Genomic DNA, 17,507 nt, shown 5'->3' on the forward strand with positions numbered 1-17,507 from the left:
AACTGTAGCATGAAAATCACTGGCAGTAGATAGGCTAAAAGTGAGGACAACCAATAAGGACAGAGAAGCAGCATAAAATAAAGCATTTTATTGTGTTTCACAAATTCTCCACATGACCTTGTGGAGGACTAATCAGGCTGGGATCTCAGCCGAAGAAATGGTGTGACGAATGAAACGAACATTAATGCTCTGGTGCATGGCAAAGTCCTTTTTACTTTTTCCTTGCCTAGCTCCGGAGATTTTCGTGCTACAGGTGCCATTCCAACGCTATTTAGTGTTTTTCAGTATGGAGATCGCATTCCAATACAAAAAACTTGGTGTTGCCATTTGATATTTTCGAAATTTTCTCACTGTAACCGTAACTGTTAGAGTGACACTGTTGTTTTCCATATCATTCTTGAGCGCATACCTCAAAATACCTTGTGCCAAAATTTCATTCAGTTTCTGTGAATGGTATGATAGTTAGTGGCCCATATGTCGTGATAGTTTTTTTATAATCACCCCGTATATTTACTTTAACATTACAGTAAGTACAATATATTACACACATCTATTTACATACATAACTATTTGCATCCCCCAAACAGTAAGTAAAAAATTAAAAACAGCACTGTAAATAAATGAATTTTCATTTGTTCTAGTACACAATAAGAGTTTTCTGTAAGCAATTCACTCTCTTGCTGCCTGACTTTCAGTAAACAATTTTGCTTCAGAAATCACACCAAACATGCTCAAGTCATTATGATGTAAAGAAAATACTGCAGTTCTTTCAAGGTGTTGACAGCATCTGTGTAAATCTTTTCCCTACACTGCTTTTCTTCTTCTAAAATGACATTTATACCATCTTCATCCTCTTCTTTTTTGACTTTTTCTAAAATTCTTAATGAGTGTGCCAATATCTGCTGAGTCAGGTTCAGTTCATTTGCACATTGTGGTCTATGTTTATGTAATCCTCAGCACCAGGGTCGTAACTAGGATTTTTGTGGGTTGTCCCCCCCCCCCCCCAAAAAAAAAAACCTTTTGATTTTTGCTGCCCAGCTTGCACAGAATTTTGTGTCTTGCATATCATCTGGAAATCTAACCCTTGCACTTTCTATACAAAAGCCTACTTTTCCAAAACCATTTGTTACAGTTTCAGAGAGCAACTGCTTTACTACATAGGGCTTATCACAGCATCAAGTACGAAAACGTTTTTACTAATAGAGGGGTGGATAATGTGGAGCTCATCATGGAACACTGTCAAGCAGAGATTGCATAAAAAAATTGGTTTGGTAGATCACTTTATCATTTTGTATGACCTCTGTGTCTATTGATCGTGAAACCCTCATAGTATTTGTGTGAAATTTTCCATTGAGAGGGTATAATTTTTCTTTCCATTTCCCCATTAGACAGGTTCCGTTTAATCCAGGTTTTTTTAATGCGTATTCTAGCATTGAAATCATGGGACCACGATTTTTTCCATTGAAGACAGATTTCTGCTTAATACAGGTTCTGTTAAAGACAGGTTTTTACTGTATATTATCAGTTAAAGTGTGTAATAAACTAATAATTCCACACTTTAACTAGTTATTCTATGAAATAACTGGATTATACGCTTTAATGGTAACATATACATATATATAAATAAGCCCCAAGTCTGAGAACTTTGCAAACTATGTGTGCAAAGTGGTTGGCCATTTTACAAAGTGCTCAGACTTCAGTCATTTTCTATGGAAAATATATATACATTTTAAATATCCCAGAAAGAAAATTTAAAAAAATTAATAGTAAAAAAATTATTATACTTTAAAATGGTCTAGTGAATTTTGGGCTACCCTGCATATCATCATCAGAATGAAAATTGAATTAAAAAATATATAATAAAATGGTGAGTATAAAAAAATGAACATATTTCTTGGCAATTTACATTTGTACATCACCCTTTGATTTACCTGGTAGATGAAATAAAGTATTACTGTATTTACTCAAGTCTAACACATTATCCCCCAGCTGCAAAAGTGCATATTTTTTTATAATATTATAACTAATTCTAATGCTTAGCTAGATAAACATGTTTGATTTTGGAGAAAAATTGTGTATGTCGGCTTCACGTAGATATGTTACTTACCACTTTGATTATTGTGCAGCCTTCACTAAAATTTTCTTGCTAATAAATGAATAATGCTTATAGAATTTAGAAAACTGCAATGAGCTGTTACACTACATCAATAATTCTCAAACTCCCCCCCCCCCCGCAGCTTCTTTGCCATGACAACGTTTACGCATGGCTCCTCAGTCTAAAAACGAACCACTTTAAAGCACTGAACAGACAATCACAAATGTCGACAGCTTGCTGTGACACCCTTGACAAAGGTTAAGTGACACCCCTAGAAACCATGACACACACTCTGCGAAACACTGAACTACACTGATAAGGTATACAGTCAACATAAGGCGCTGACATAAAGAAAACATTGGAGGGGCTGAAAGTTGCCAATCGTCCCGTATATACTGGACTCAAGCACATATGGAGGAGGAGGAGGAGGAAGGTACATTGCATTGTTTTTTCAGAAATTATTGGAAGGGCTCAGCCCCCCTAAAAAATTTATTGGGAGGGGCTAAAATGGCCTCAGCCCCTAGATTCTGGCCCCTATGCAGTCAACCCTTGGTTTATGAACTTGATTCATTCCTGAAGTCTGTTCGCAAACCAAAACAATTTCCCTTATAGAAAATGAATTAATCTCTCTGTTCCTGTAACTTCAAAGATTTCTAATGTGAATTTTTATAACAGCTCCTGGACATAATGTATAACCTATAGAATTATTAAACTAGTGTTGCAAAAATAACCATAAATATGAAAGAGAAGAAATTAATGTCGAAGCCCTCAAAGTCTCTGCCTAGACAAATTCATGGTTTTGTAAGACCCTTGCTGCCAAGTTTTGTCAAATACAGGGATTCCACTCAAAAAATTAGAAAAAGTAGGATGGGGTGGTAACCCCCTTAGATGACATAATCGTAGCATAATAAAAAAAAATTCCTCAAAATTTTTTTTATTTTTTAAAAATTAAAAAAATAATGTCAGTATTCCGTAAGATTGACTCGAGCCAGAGCAAAGTGACAGAAATGATTTGGTAACAAAAATAACTTTTGGCCAAAACAGTGTACTAGCAACCATAGATGATTCTTTTTCATCTCACCTCACAATATATTACCTTCTTTTTTCGAGGAGTCTTCCAAAGTCTGTCAACTCTCTTCGACAATGCACAACAAATTATGAAGACGTAAGTTTTTTAAGAATGATGCTGTTTAAAGACCACTTTCAAAAGCACAGTGCAAAATGTGTAAATTATAAGGTCCAATGTAAATAAGTCAAGGTGAACCGGATGGTTTTACTGTGTTGTTTCATACTTTTTTTAAAGAGATTTGTTTACATTTTACTGTTCAATGTCAGTTTTTTTGACAAATGAAGCACTTTCATTTCTAGCTCTTTTCTGAGTATTGTAAATATTGTTTATGCCTCTGCATGCCCTAAAAATACAAAAGACAATTGAATGCTATTGGGTAACATCAGAATCACCAAACCTAGAACAGGCCTATGTCTTTGGCACAACCATTAATTGCAATCTAGTACATTTGTATTATTTGGCTCTTATTATATCAATATGACTCTCTCCTCAATTAAAACCAATTACATGAATTTTGTTGACAGGATTTTGTAAAAAAGTTAGAAAAGTAGGAAAAAAATTAGAAAGGAGGATAAAACCTAGAAAGTAGGACAAAAGTACACTGGTGAAATAAATTACGAGAATTTGGATATTTTATCAAATTTCATGAAAAGAACTGAACTGAATGTAAAACCACTGCTTCTAGACAAAAATGCAAATCTTGTACGTCAAATACGTAAGCGTACACGTGTGTGTAGGCGGAGCCAGCAGAGAAACAGGCGTTATAAGCACGCGTAAGGACATGGACGTTTAGGAATGGAGCATGACGTTTAGCATTGATAAGTGCATGGTCGCTCATTTTGGTTCGAACAACCCACGGTTCTCTTACGAGTTGAATGGTGTCACTATCCCGGATGCAACTAGGGTCACCGATTTGGGAATTCTCATTGACAAGCGGCTTAGGTTTTCTGAACATTGCTCAGCGGTGGTCAAAAAAGCGAATAGAATGCTTGGTCTCATTTTCAAAAAAGTCTCTTCGCGTTCTCCTAAAGTCATTCTTCCGCTTTTTCGAGGCTTAGTTCGTCCTGGACTGGAGTATGCTGTAAGGTTTTGGAGACCATACCTACAGAGGGACATAGACTTGGTTGAAGGGGTGCAGAGAAGAGCTACGCGTGTCCTTATTGGCACACAGGGCTTGAGTTATGAAGAGAGACTTCATTTTTTGAATACGTTCACATTGGATGAACGCAGGTGTAGAGGAGATATGATCAAAGTGTTCAAAATTTTCAATGGGATGGATAGGATGGACCATGAACTTTTAGTACACCGCCAATCTACTGCTTTTACAAGGGAACACTAGTATCGATTGGTGAGGGACAATGCAAGGTTATGGTGTCGCAGGGAATTTTTCTCTAATAGGGTTGCTAATAAATGGAATAGCTTACCCCCGGAGGTAGTAAATTGACACGTTCAAAAAGAAATACGATAAACATGTTGGGGTAAATCGAGAAGCTATCCATACTTAGAATCAGACAACTGTAAGTATTCTTTATGGGCATTGTATAATATTTTCTCATGTGTATATATTTGTTTATAATTTTTGTTAATTGCATTTTTAATTGGGTTGCTGTATTTTTGAAATATATGACATCCATATTTTTATGGGCATCTTTTTCTCAGCCACCTCGTTGGGCATTTTGCCTGTTGTAGTGTTGTATTTGTATTTGTAAGTTAAGACGCATTTCATTCGCTAGCACACCTCAGCGATTTTCTTGGTGTTATTTTGCAGAAATCGGTTAATTTCAAATTGTAACAGTAAAAATGAGTAACCACCAACGTTTAGATGATGGAATGAGGTGGCGAATTGTGGGGAGGCTAGAAGCAGGCCAATCTCAAGTCCAGATTTGTAGAGAGTTCAATTTAACGCCCAGCGTCGTGTGTAACTTATGGAACCAGTTCCAGGATACCGGATCCATCGAGAGAAAGCCTGGGCAAGGTCGTCCAAGAGCCACGACGGCCAGAGAAGATCGCCATTTGTTGATTATAGCGAGGTGTAACAGGAGTGCTACCAGCTTCTCAGCTCTCTCGTGACTTGTATGCAGCCACAGGAACCAGTGTATCAAGGGTGACTGTTTCCAAAAGACTTCATGAGAGAGGGTTGTGTGCAAGAAGACCTGCTGTTTGCGTCCCGCTCACTTCTACGGACAGCAGAATCTGTTTATCATGGTGCAGAGAGCATAGAGATTGGAGTATGGATCAATGGGCGACTGTTCTCTTCACTGATGAGTCCCGGTTCAGCCTAAGCACTGATTCTCACCGTACGTTCATATGGAGAGAACCAGGGACCCACTACCTACCCTCCAATGTCCGTGAAATCGACCATTATGGCGGAGGAGGTTTAATGGTCTGGGCAGGCATCATGTTGGATGGCCGCCTCCATGTCTTTGAAAGAGGCACTGTGACTGGTGTGAGGTATAGGGATGAGGTCTTGGAGCCCTATGTTCGCCTTTTCAGGGGTGCAGTTGGCCCTGAGTTCATTTTAATGGACGATAACGCGAGGCCACATAGAGCTCTTCTGCTCGACGATTTTCTAGAGAGTGAGGATATTCGCCGGATGGATTGGCCAGCCAGATCTCTAGACCTTAACCCTATAGAGCATGTCTGGGATGCTCTGGGGAGGGCAATTGCAACTCGCAACCCCCCTCCAGGAACCATCCAGAGAATGAAAACAGCGTTACGAGTGGGACCAATTGCCACAGGAAATGATAAACTGCCTTATTTCAAATATGAAATCACGCTGCGAGACCTGTATATCTGTAAGAGGGGACCATACCCCCTATTAACCCATTTTTTTGTTTATTCTGCAACCGCTGTTTCGTACCTTCCGATTCCAACGAGTGTTACGCATGATCATGCATATGTACTACAATTATTGATTCGTTTTGTATTGTATCAATGTATGTACATATCAAATTTCATTAAAATCGGTACAGTAGATCTAGAGATAATCGACCAAGTCTGCAAATCCTCTTAATTTCTTACACCAGTGTAGGTCACTGTAGGCAAAGTAGGACAAGTGAGAACCCTGAAAATAAGAACCGTGTATTGCATTAAAGTAATGTTTTCAGAAGTTGTTGGGTGTTAGATCTACAGTCAACCTTTGGTTTACAAATTTAATTTGTTCCTGAAGTTTGTTCGCAAACTGAAATGATTTTTTCCATAGGAATCAATGCAAAATGAATTTTGACCCTGAAGGTTACAAGTATAGACTTTTACAATGAACATTGAAGGACCGGACACACTCCACTTCACATCTCAGAGAGATATTAAAGTATTCCGGAAGGATGGGTGCATCCGGAATTTTATTGAAACCAAAGGAACATAGCTGCCTCAAATGAAGGCTACAAAAATAAATTGATACAGTCAATGCTCATTACAATGACTTCCATCATTCCACAGAAAATGGACGTTATATTGGAAAGTCACCATATCGAAGGCAAAACATACATGATAGTATTTATATGAAAATATTTGGGACTTATCCTACTGGTCATTGTAATGAAATGGTTGCTATAATGTGGGGTTATTATAACGAGCATAAACTGTATAATCATCATGAAACATCATCAATTTGAAATTGTATAATGGATAAATAAAATATAAACAAAGCCAATGGGCGATAAAAATTATAACATATCAGTTCTCCATTGTCACCACTGGGTTGTCAGTAGTCATGGATCCTTATCTATGGTCAGGTCCAGTTGTCACTGCCATAATGACCAATCGCTTGTAGAAGATCATTGTGGTCTTGGCAGCAGGTTGCGCTCCCTCACACAACTGTTGCACTCTTGTGAGGGCACATACGTGGCGTTGGTGACTCCTCTCACGTAAACTTCTACAACAGTACTTTCAAATCTCATAAGCTCATGAGAGTGATGTAAAATCAATGTAAATTGAACGAACACTCGAAAAATCACTTTAACACTAAAGAGATAAAATATACCCTATTTTCCAGTGAATAATTCTGTAGGATTAATTACTTCCATGATACTTCCTTGCAACACATACGTTCCCACATTACAGATAATTGATATCTATAAAACAACAAAAATTCGCTCTCCTGGTTTCAAAAACACAGTTTAAGAGACAACATTGCTATTTTTTGCTCTTTTAAGTTGTAAGTTATGGGGAAATGAGGCTGGCTACCAAAGAATAAAATTTGTGTTACATGCAGTACCGTCTCAACGCATGGGCCAGGCGTGGCCTGGGGGCCTCATGAAAATGAGATTTGGTTGAAACTTTTGAGGATAAGCATGCAGATTGGTAGTCAGGCATTTCTAGCCAGGAAGGGTTCTCAGGAAAATTACTCAGCCTGGGGGTTCATTATGCTCTTAAGGCGGTCCTGGTTATATGATTTTGTTGTAAAAGTTTGGATTGAAAAAGTTGTTGAGTTCATAAAATTTGAAATGGCTGCTGATCTATGGGCTGGATCAGAAAAGTCAAAATCTATCTCTGTGACTAACTATTCTACTAAAAAAATAATAAAAATAAAAATCACCATGTGGCCATAGACTTCTGAAATATGCTACTTTCGGAATCGTGCGTTTGTAAGGCTTGCTTTTCCACAACTTACATGTTCATAAACCAAGATGAATTTCTAAACCAAATCATTTTTGGTTTTTGTAAACCACATTGTTTGCAAACGTAGCAATTTATAAATCGAGGGTTGATTGTGTTTCAAAAATTACAGTAGGCAAAACATCCTTGAAAAAGTTCTTTGGTTTAGAGTAGTGGTTCTCACAGTGTGTATCATGGCTCTCAGGGGCATCACCAATCCCAGTCAGGGGCATAGCGAGAAGTTGGTGTATTGATATGTGCCCATTCAGTGCCTTGAAATGATTATTATCAAGACCATTCTGCAAAGCAGCAGATAAATGATGAGAAGACCAAGGAAGCTGCGGTTGGAAGAAGTTTGAGAACCACTAGTTTAGAGCTTTATAAAGTTTGAAATGACCTTCTGATCCATGGGCAGGATAAGAGGAGTTGTACTCAGGAGTGCTTAAATTTAATGAAATGTAATTTTACCAACTCTTCTTTCAAATAAACAAAAAATTAACATATGGCCATTTCTGAAATATGCATGCTCGGAATTTAGTCTATTTTGCATGTTTTCATGGTTTGTTTTTTACCAGCTTGAGTGAACCAAGACCAGTTCATAAACGAATCATTTTTTGTTGTTTGTAAATTAAATTGTTCACACATCAAGCCGTTTGTAAACTGAGGGTTGACTGTAAGTTAAAATAAAATATGCAAAATTTGCATCTGTCATAAATTTAGCAACATATATACTTGTAAATTATATGTTTATAAGGATAGAAATAATACAAAAAAATATGTTATGTTACGATTAAAACTTGAACAAATCAGAATTCAAATAAATTTAAATTATACTTACTGTGCGTAAATAAGATGCAGGTCCTGAGGGAGTTATGATGTCAATGCATATAGCTTGATAATCATACATGTGCACCCTAAAACATATTAAAAGACAATATGATAAAACGCTCTAATTTCTCTGTTGAACAAGATATACATGTATAACACAAATAAAATAAACACAAAAATATATGAATTTTTGATTAACCAAGGAACTACTCTTATGTTTCCACAAATCATATGAAGAAAAAATACTTCCCAAGAAAACAAATACTACTGAAGATCACAAAAATGTATATACAATTGGGTCCAATGCATGAATCATCTTCAGGAGAGACAAAAATCCCAAAGTAGAGGCTTCTCTGATAGGTGACTATGGCTTAAAGTTTTAGAAAAAACTACCTTGTCGTCTGTTGGTCTCCAAAAGTAATTGGATGATTGGAATATAAATTATGTAGAGCATGGGTGCACAACCTTATCAGACTATGGGCCAGATATTTGGTATGGATGAAACTCACAGGTCACAAACTAGTTGCTTATCATGTTCTGTGGATTGATACGTTTCTTAGGAATACTTTGGCTCATGGGCTAGAGATTGTGCACCCCTAATCTAGAAAATACATTTTGAAAAGAAAAATATCAAAAAACAGTAATTTAATCTCAAGTTTTCAATATTTGCTAAAAAGTTCTGATTTTTGTGTTTCTGAAAGTTTTTAATTTGTGCACCACTTTTGATTTTTCAATAATTGTTTTTTATAATGTATTTTTTTTTTCAGAATACATTCAGACATCCATATAACAAACTCAGATTCAACTAATTCCTCAGCTCAACAATTTTTTCCAAAATTTTGGCGAAAACAAAGGTCAAACCCCTATTTAACGAATACAAACCTTCGATATAAAGAATTTTTTTCAAACTATCCTCAATTTTTTTTCTTATTTCTCATCTGCCGTTGTATGTCCTACGCGATATTCTTTATCAGTCTTACCAGTTTAGTCCTTTTTGTATAAGGGCACCACATTCCTCCCCATTAATTAAAGATCCAACCAAACAGGAGCTCAGGAGCTTTTCTGGTTCATTGGGAATGTCGCAAAGGGATGGGAGTGCTGGACATCTCTGGTGCCTTAGCTGGTGTTGGGAGATTGCTGCTGATTGCTGCTAGAGTTGTCTGTTTCTCTGGAGCAATCAGTACCTCAGACTCAGCAGCGACAGAAGCGGTTGAAATATTGCCTGGGACTCTCGGTACCACCAAGGTTGGCTGAACTAGATTTCCAGCTGCTCTCATCTGGTCGACATGCAGGGCCGTCTTAAGAGCATCATGGGGGCTCCCCTGGGCCAAGTGATTTTTCTGAGGCTCTACTTGGCGAATTCTTGAAAATTTGAACTGGTTCTAATTTTTGTGAGGCCCCCGGGCTGGGGCAGGATGGACCTATGCGGTAAGACGGCACTGTCGACGTGATGTCTGAAGATAATTCCATTTACATCTACAGTGTAGTGTAGAACTCTGTCTTTGTTGAGAACAGTTCCAAACTTCCACTTGTTATTAGTGGATCTGTAATCTCGCACAGTCACATGATCTCCTGATTCACAAGTTTGATCATAGAAGTCTGTAACATCATTTCTGTTCCTTTCTTGAACCCTGTTGTTGATATTTAGCAAGACTAGGCCAATCCTAGTTCAGATTTTTCCTTTTAGGAATAACATTCCTGGACTTTGCATGGTAGTCACATTCAGCGCTTTTCTGTAATTCAGCAAAAATGGGCTCACTTTTTGGTAGATGTTCCTAGAAAATCTTTGCATTGCCCAAAGGGATTGTTTCAAAAGGTGTGAACATATCTCTCTGCTTGACCATTGCTTGATGGTTTGAAGGGAGCACACATTTTGTGTTTAATTCCATTATTCCTCATGAATAATTCAAACTCATGTGATGTGAACTGAGGTCAATTGTTACTCACTAACACTAAAGGCAATCCAAATCAAGAGAAACAGTTCCTTAGCCATTCAACTGTCTTGAACATGTTGGTTGATTTCATTGGGTACACTTCCATTCATTTAGAATGAGCATCGACTAGGATCAAAAACATATGCTCGAATATGGGAGCTGCGAAATCCATGTGAATTCTCTCCCATGGAGCTCTTGGGTATTCCAATGGTTTATCCTTGCTTTCACCGGATCAGACTTGAATCTGGACGGTTTTTCGCAGCTTTTCCAAAGTTTCTATCAATGTCCCTTCAGTAGACATAGGATTGAACAATTGCTTTCATTTTAATGATGGCCTTGATGGAGTTTGTTAAGAATTTGATTCCTAAATTTCTAAGGAATAAAAACTTTTTGGCCACCATCCATCCTGCAAGGTATACTTGGCTTTCTTCCCTCCTAAAAGTTCACAGAGCTTCAATTTCCTTAGCAATGGACCCAACTCTTCATCGCTTTGAGTCTCTTTTGCTAAATGTTGAGCTTTCACTGGTAGTGTTTCAATTTGATTCAACTGGAAAAGTTCTTTGTCATCCTTGACAACTAAGTCTTCCGACCATTTTGAGGCGTTTTCAGACATTCAAAATGTCTCAGAAGAAAAATGTGTCAAAGTCTTAATTTTTCGAGCATTTCTGCAAAACTCTACAATTTGTTGAAAAATTTATTGTCTTCAGATAATGCATTGGAGAAAGAATTCGCCATTTTGAAAAATGTTTGGAAACCATTTGAATCCTAAAGATTATACCGAGAGAAAGCAAAAGGAAGGCGAAAGCAATGGTTGAATCGCTTGCAACTATAAACAAGAGAGAGATATTGAACACCATGCTCTGGGAAGTTTTTGTTAGTGGGTTCCCAGATAGAGTGATCCTTAATTGTGACATCAAGCTAGACAAAACAATGAAGATCACACTGGTGATGGAGAAAGCTGTTTGGGGGCGATGGCAAATGAGATTATCGGGAAGCCAGCAGAAATGAAGGTAGTCAAAGCAGGGAAGGGGAAAACGAAACCGCCCATTCAAAATAGGCATGGGAACAAATCACGATAAAGACTTCTGCAGATTTATTGCTAGCAAATGCTGCTTCTGTAAAAAAAAAGGCCACATACAAACAGCCTGCTATGCAGCAAAGACGACTCAATGGACACCTAACAAGCAGAAACAGATTTCAATAGAGGAAAACAAAAATGATGTTTCCATGTTTGGGTTAGAGATGGTATTGAGTGAAGAGCCGAAAAAGCCTTCAATGATGGTTACTGTCAACATAGACAGTAAGTATGGAAGTATGGCCAGTGAATATGGAAGTTGATACGAGTGGGGAACAGTATCAGTAATGAGCTTACAGAGATTCAGAAAAATCTCACAGAAAAAGAATTCAACCTACGAATTTAGTATTCAGAAGTTGCACTTTAACTTATACTTGGTGAGAGCAAATTTAGACATGATTTTTGGCTGTGAGTGGCTATACAAAATCCATCTAAATTGGAACTCTCTTGAGGCTGTGAGGACCGCTAATGACATGGATCTTAAAAATTTTTTGAATGATTATAAAGGGATTTTTGATAACAAATTAGGTGATATAAACAATCATGAAGTGGAACTAAAGCTAAAACCAGATGTTGTCCCAGAGTTTCGTAGAGAGAGAACTGTGCCCTTCACATTAAAAAGCTGGGTTGAAGAAGAAATAGACCAGCTTGAAAGAGAAGGCATTATTGAGCGAGTTGAAACTTTTGATTGGGCTACATCGATTGTTCCTGTGATGAAACCAGGCAGATCTATAAGGTTATGTACAGATTATTCTGTCACATTAAATACGAAACTAGAGGTGCCTCAGAATCCCTTACCAACATTCGAGGAAGTATTCTCATGTTTAAGGGGGGGGGGGGGTAAATGATTTTCATAACTGGATTTCAGTCATGCATATTTGCAAATGAAGGTGCACCCTGACAGTCAAGAGGTTATGTGGGTGTAAAAGATTGATGTACGGTCTAAATGCAGCCCTAGCAATATGGCAGCGGTACATTGATGGGTTATTCCAAGGAATAGATGGCATGAAAGTATTTATGGATGATGCCAGAGTGACCGGACGAAATGACGAGTCATATCTGAGGGCTTTGGAGAAATTTTTACAAAAATGTGAGGAGCATGGGCTGAAATTAAATTTAGAAAAGAGCACATTTTTTCAGAAATAAATAAATTTCTCAAGTCACAAAAGATCTAGACATCCTATCAGCTTGATATCTGGGGTGGAACAAAGTGAGTTTCCTTACATAACACTAGGTGGCGTTGTACGTCCTATGCCAAAGGTTCCCAAACTTTTTGTTCCATTGCCTCCTTCATTTTTTTCTCCCATAGCTCCCCCATTCAAGCAAGCCCATAGGATCCTATGTTAAACCAGTAACTTTTATCCCCCTCCAGACCATTCCATCTCCCACCAGGGGGCGATATTGCCCACTTTGGGGAAACACTTTCCTACGTCATAGTCTTTATCAATCTTATCGGTTTAGTTCTTTTTATATAAGGACACCACATCATCAGCCAAAACCACAATCTGAAGATTTGACTTCCATGATTTAACCTTAAGCTCTTTAGAGACAAATAACAAATAAACAAAAGTAGGGAGCAGGAATCCGATCCTTTTTGAGTAAAGGAGGCAATCAAGCCATTAAGAGAGTCTCTGGAAAGGTTTCAGTGGCCAAAACCATAAAAATGGTGTACGACAATACCATAAAAAATTGCTATCCACATGTTTAAAATCAGTAAAGAAATAAAGTTTCTTGAAACATTTGTACCCTGTCTTGACAAGTAAAGAATGGTGGGTCATCTGAAGAGAGTGTTTTTTGGTTATCAAAAAATGACAATTTCGACAGAATCGAGTAAAAATGTGGACGTACTAAACAAACTTTTATCAAGCATTTTTTTCATGCATCCCAACTTTATTCTTAACCACTTTACTATCCAGAACGTAATATTGCATCCCCACACCTTTGGAATAAAGTCAAACAAGCTCTCTCTGTTTTCTTTCGTCTCTTATCACCGTTAGGCTTTGTTGTAACCCTACGAAGTTATTTTTTTTATTTTCTCTTTTTATTTCTATCCAATTATTAGTGACTTTTCCCCCGTGCATGATGTATCTGTCTACTATATACGTATAAGAGCAAAAGAGAACTGGTTGGATGAGGGTGGAAAGAGAAATCTACTTCATATAACTACACTCACTCATCTCTATCTCTTATCTGCACTTATGTATTATACTGTTTTCCTTTCATTTGTTTTTTCATTCAACTTCTTTACCTTTTTCTAAAGTGCAGTTAGGTTAGGACGAGGTTACAATATTGTTTGTCCATTCATCAAATAGAGATTATCTGAATTTGTCACCGAAACCTTGTAAGCGAAGCGGTCAAGTTTATATATTTTTTCAATTGGTGTCAGAAATGAGTTATAACAATAACTCCAAAGCAAATGGCTTTTAAAATTTCCCGTTTCACGTATGTTTATTCTCCTGATAAATTTGATCCCCTGATTTAACAATTTCCTCGATTTAATGAATAAAATTTTCAGCTTCTTCCAATTTGTTAAATCGGAGTTCAACTGTACATTATCTCTAGATAATTTCTATTCTATTTGTTTCCAAGAAAGCCTGGAGACAAGCTAAGTTTTTCCTAGGGTTTCACCCTTAATCATCCATCAATAATGCCTTGGCTTTGGGCCAATGTGAAGGGTCCCCACCTATTGAACGTAATCTATACATTGGGCCTATTTATATATTTATTCTTCCTGATATTTGCAATATTTGTCTTATTGGGAAATATTTTTTGTTTATATATACACAGAATGTAAAGTCCTTACATAGAATGTGAATTTCTTACAAACACTTCATCTTTTGAATCGCTGGTCATAGAAATATGCTTTCAATTAAAAAAAGTATCAAAATAACATACCATCTTTAGATATACCACTTAATTTATCAAATGCACCTATATGTACAGAGATGCAAAATTTAATTTATTTGTTCTCTTTACTCTCTAACTCAGAGGTCTTCAATCTTTTTCTGGTCGCGAGCACTGCCTGTACCCATCATCAAAAAACAAGCATCCTTATGGCAAGTTTGACATATGTATGCATGAAATCTGGATGATTTTAATCCTTGTTGGTACCCATCATCAAAAAACAAGCATCCTTATGGCAAGTTTGACATATGTATGCATGAAATCTGGATGATTTTAATCCTTGAATGCAATTTGTACAAGGTATTTAACGGGGATGTTGATCTCAAGTGCTCATGAGCACAAAATCTGGCATGAGCATCGAGCACTCTGGATGTTTAAAGGAGCACTGTGGTGCTCACGAGCAACAGGTTGAAGATGGCTGCTCTAACTTCTAGTTAGAAAGTTGTTGGTCTGTTTCAACTGCATCCAATGGAAAAATTCATGTTTGCTAGCGAAATGTTAGTCAAGATATTTGAAGTCAAAAATTGCTCAAAATGGGGTAAAGAACAGCATATATTAAGGGGAAAACTTTGGAAAAAAATTCAAAAAGTTGCAGTTCATTGTAACTTTTGTAAATTTTTAGATGCCCCTAAACTTTCAATGGGCAATATCTCAAGAAATACTGCACTTAGAACCATGAAATTTTTTATTCGGCTCAGTACAGACAAGACAACAACATTTTGATTAAAAGTTGAAGGGACAGAAGGACATATGGAAAATAAAATTTTTGCATTTCAGAACATATAAAGCTCCAGGTAAAAAAATAAATAGAATATAGCATATTATTTGGATACTTTTTCTAACTGAAAGTATGTTTCTATAATCAATGATTGAAAAGTTGAAGTGTGTATAAAGACTTGACTTACACCCTGTACATATTTATTTTCATACAAAATTGGTGTAAAGTTTTTAAGAAAGTGTTTTGATCTTATGCAAGAATATCTGAACAAGTCATTATTCAAAAAAGTTGACTAGATTTAAGAGTAGTAAAGTAATTTTTTGTGCAATAAATGTCATTTACAGTTGAACTCCAATACCTCAAAGTGCTACTGCAAATTTGTATCACTTCTAATTATCAAAAACACAAGTTATGAAATAATATATGGAAGTATAGGCCTATTTTTTGTATGGGACGTACAATAAAACAAATTACTTATTACAGTTTGGATAATTAGTTATATAAGTTTAACATAAGTTTTTCTAATTACTAATGGTATGTATTTTTTCCCATCACTCATTAAGATTAATCTTCAAACTGCTTCAATTGCTTATACCTAATCAGCTTGACAGATTGCTTAATCATCTATTTGCAATTTGAATAATTATTGATATGTTTTAAAATTCTTGAAATGACATATAGAGGGCATTTGAATATGCTCTAGACCACTTTTATTTTTATTGTCATTAGCTGGCTGAGAGGCTTGAAAAAAATTAGTTTGTTAGCTGGTCAAAGCCTATGTAATCCATTATTTTTGTGAAGATGCCATCTCTCTTAACCAACAGTGAGTAGAAGTACTGGAATTAAAAGAAAAGTACATTGTTTCTTTGCATGAATGAGGAGTCAAATCTCTGACTAGTTGTACTGTTGAAGGGTAAATTTCTGCTGCTAAAAATGCTGGCATTGCCAGCGTTTTTTAGAGATTGATTTAGTAGTAACACAAAAAGAGAATTTAAAAATGTGAAAGAAAATGAAACTTTATTTTCCTGTCATTTACATCATATTTTTAAGCAAAAAGGTATTAATTTTCTTTCAATATTTTTTTTATGCTGTTTCTAGGCATTGAGCTTTCTGATTCATTACTTTTGCACATATTTAATTTCAGCTAAAATTACTGTATCACAATCTCTGTTTAAATATTTTGTAACTTGTAAAAAAAACATGAGTTCAAGTATCGTATGAGTGGTTATTTACAACTTTGTAAAATTTTTGTCTATGACTCTTTCCTTGGATTCAATCAATGTTTGCGAGGACTGTCTCACCTCTGGTTTAGCATTTTACAACACATATAGATTTGCTCATCCTCAAGTATCAGTGATGAACGATGCTGAAATGAAGACAGTTGTACATTGAAATGTATCACTTCTTAGATTGTGGATTTCTACACAAATTAAAAATATAATTAAATGAGAAATGATAGAAAGAAACCAGAAATGAAATGATTGTTAATTTCCTCAAATAACCTTAGATAAACTTAGAATTCCCTTGCATACTTTTTAGCTGCAATTATTGAATAATCTGTAAATTCCTTGTTTGTTATGCTTTAAAATTAGTAAAACTAGTTCTACTAATTTCAAAGCATAATTTCAGTCAAAGTTCAAATTCGATTGAAATTCCCAGAAACAACACAAACAAAAACCTCAAAAAATGGAACAGCATTGTGAAATTTCCTTATCTAGATTAGATACTTACAGATCTTGTAATCTGTATTTATGAGCTACACCAAAATAAGAAAAATTATAGGACATTGAGGTTCGATGGGTTTCAAATTTGTCCAGACCTTGTATGAATATTCTCTGACAAAGGTACTTCCGATCATAGAAGAAAGATGACATTGAGAGGACTTCACAAGCATATGCTAGCAATGAATGAATGAATGAACGCCAGAACTTTGCCACTGGACTTATCCCATTGCCGAGATCTCCTCCAGCCCAGCTTCTTGGCAGAGTCTGGAACAGGGCATATGCTAGCAGTCCCCACTGAGGTTGGTCCAACCAGCCTCACTGAACAGTTAGCATACCAATATTTCAGTGAGAGACATCGAAGAAACCATTTGAAAATTTTAATGTTTCAAGAAAATAAAATATACGGTGTAGTCATAAAATGACTTTTGACAATTGGCATCATCTGCATGCAAGAGCACAACACACTGTTAAAAAAATGTTTCACAAGAGGTTAACTCAGACACGTCTGGTGCAAAATTCATGAGACCTATTTCTAGAAAATTTGTCGTACTTATGTGAAAGAAA

General features: G+C 36.4%; 1 protein-coding gene across 6 annotated transcripts in view; it reads right to left on the reverse strand.

Moving 5' to 3' along the window:
- Positions 1–17,507, reverse strand: part of stj (voltage-dependent calcium channel subunit straightjacket) — a 241,739-nt gene that overhangs the window by 16,159 nt on the left and 208,073 nt on the right. For all 6 annotated transcript variants that reach the window (XR_016192865.1, XR_016192864.1, XM_089233705.1 and 3 more), the window contains one exon: positions 8,599–8,674. Coding sequence is in view for 4 of the 6 variants with exons in the window: in XM_089233705.1 (XP_089089831.1) it covers positions 8,599–8,674 (76 nt within the window). In the remaining 2 variants the exon portion in view is untranslated. The remainder of the gene's footprint in view (positions 1–8,598; positions 8,675–17,507) is intronic.

Source organism: Pholcus phalangioides, unplaced genomic scaffold (assembly GCF_987345545.1).
Source record: "Pholcus phalangioides strain wild (caught in Gottingen) unplaced genomic scaffold, Ppha-v1.0 ptg000007l_1, whole genome shotgun sequence".
Classification (NCBI taxonomy): Eukaryota; Metazoa; Arthropoda; class Arachnida; order Araneae; family Pholcidae; genus Pholcus; species Pholcus phalangioides.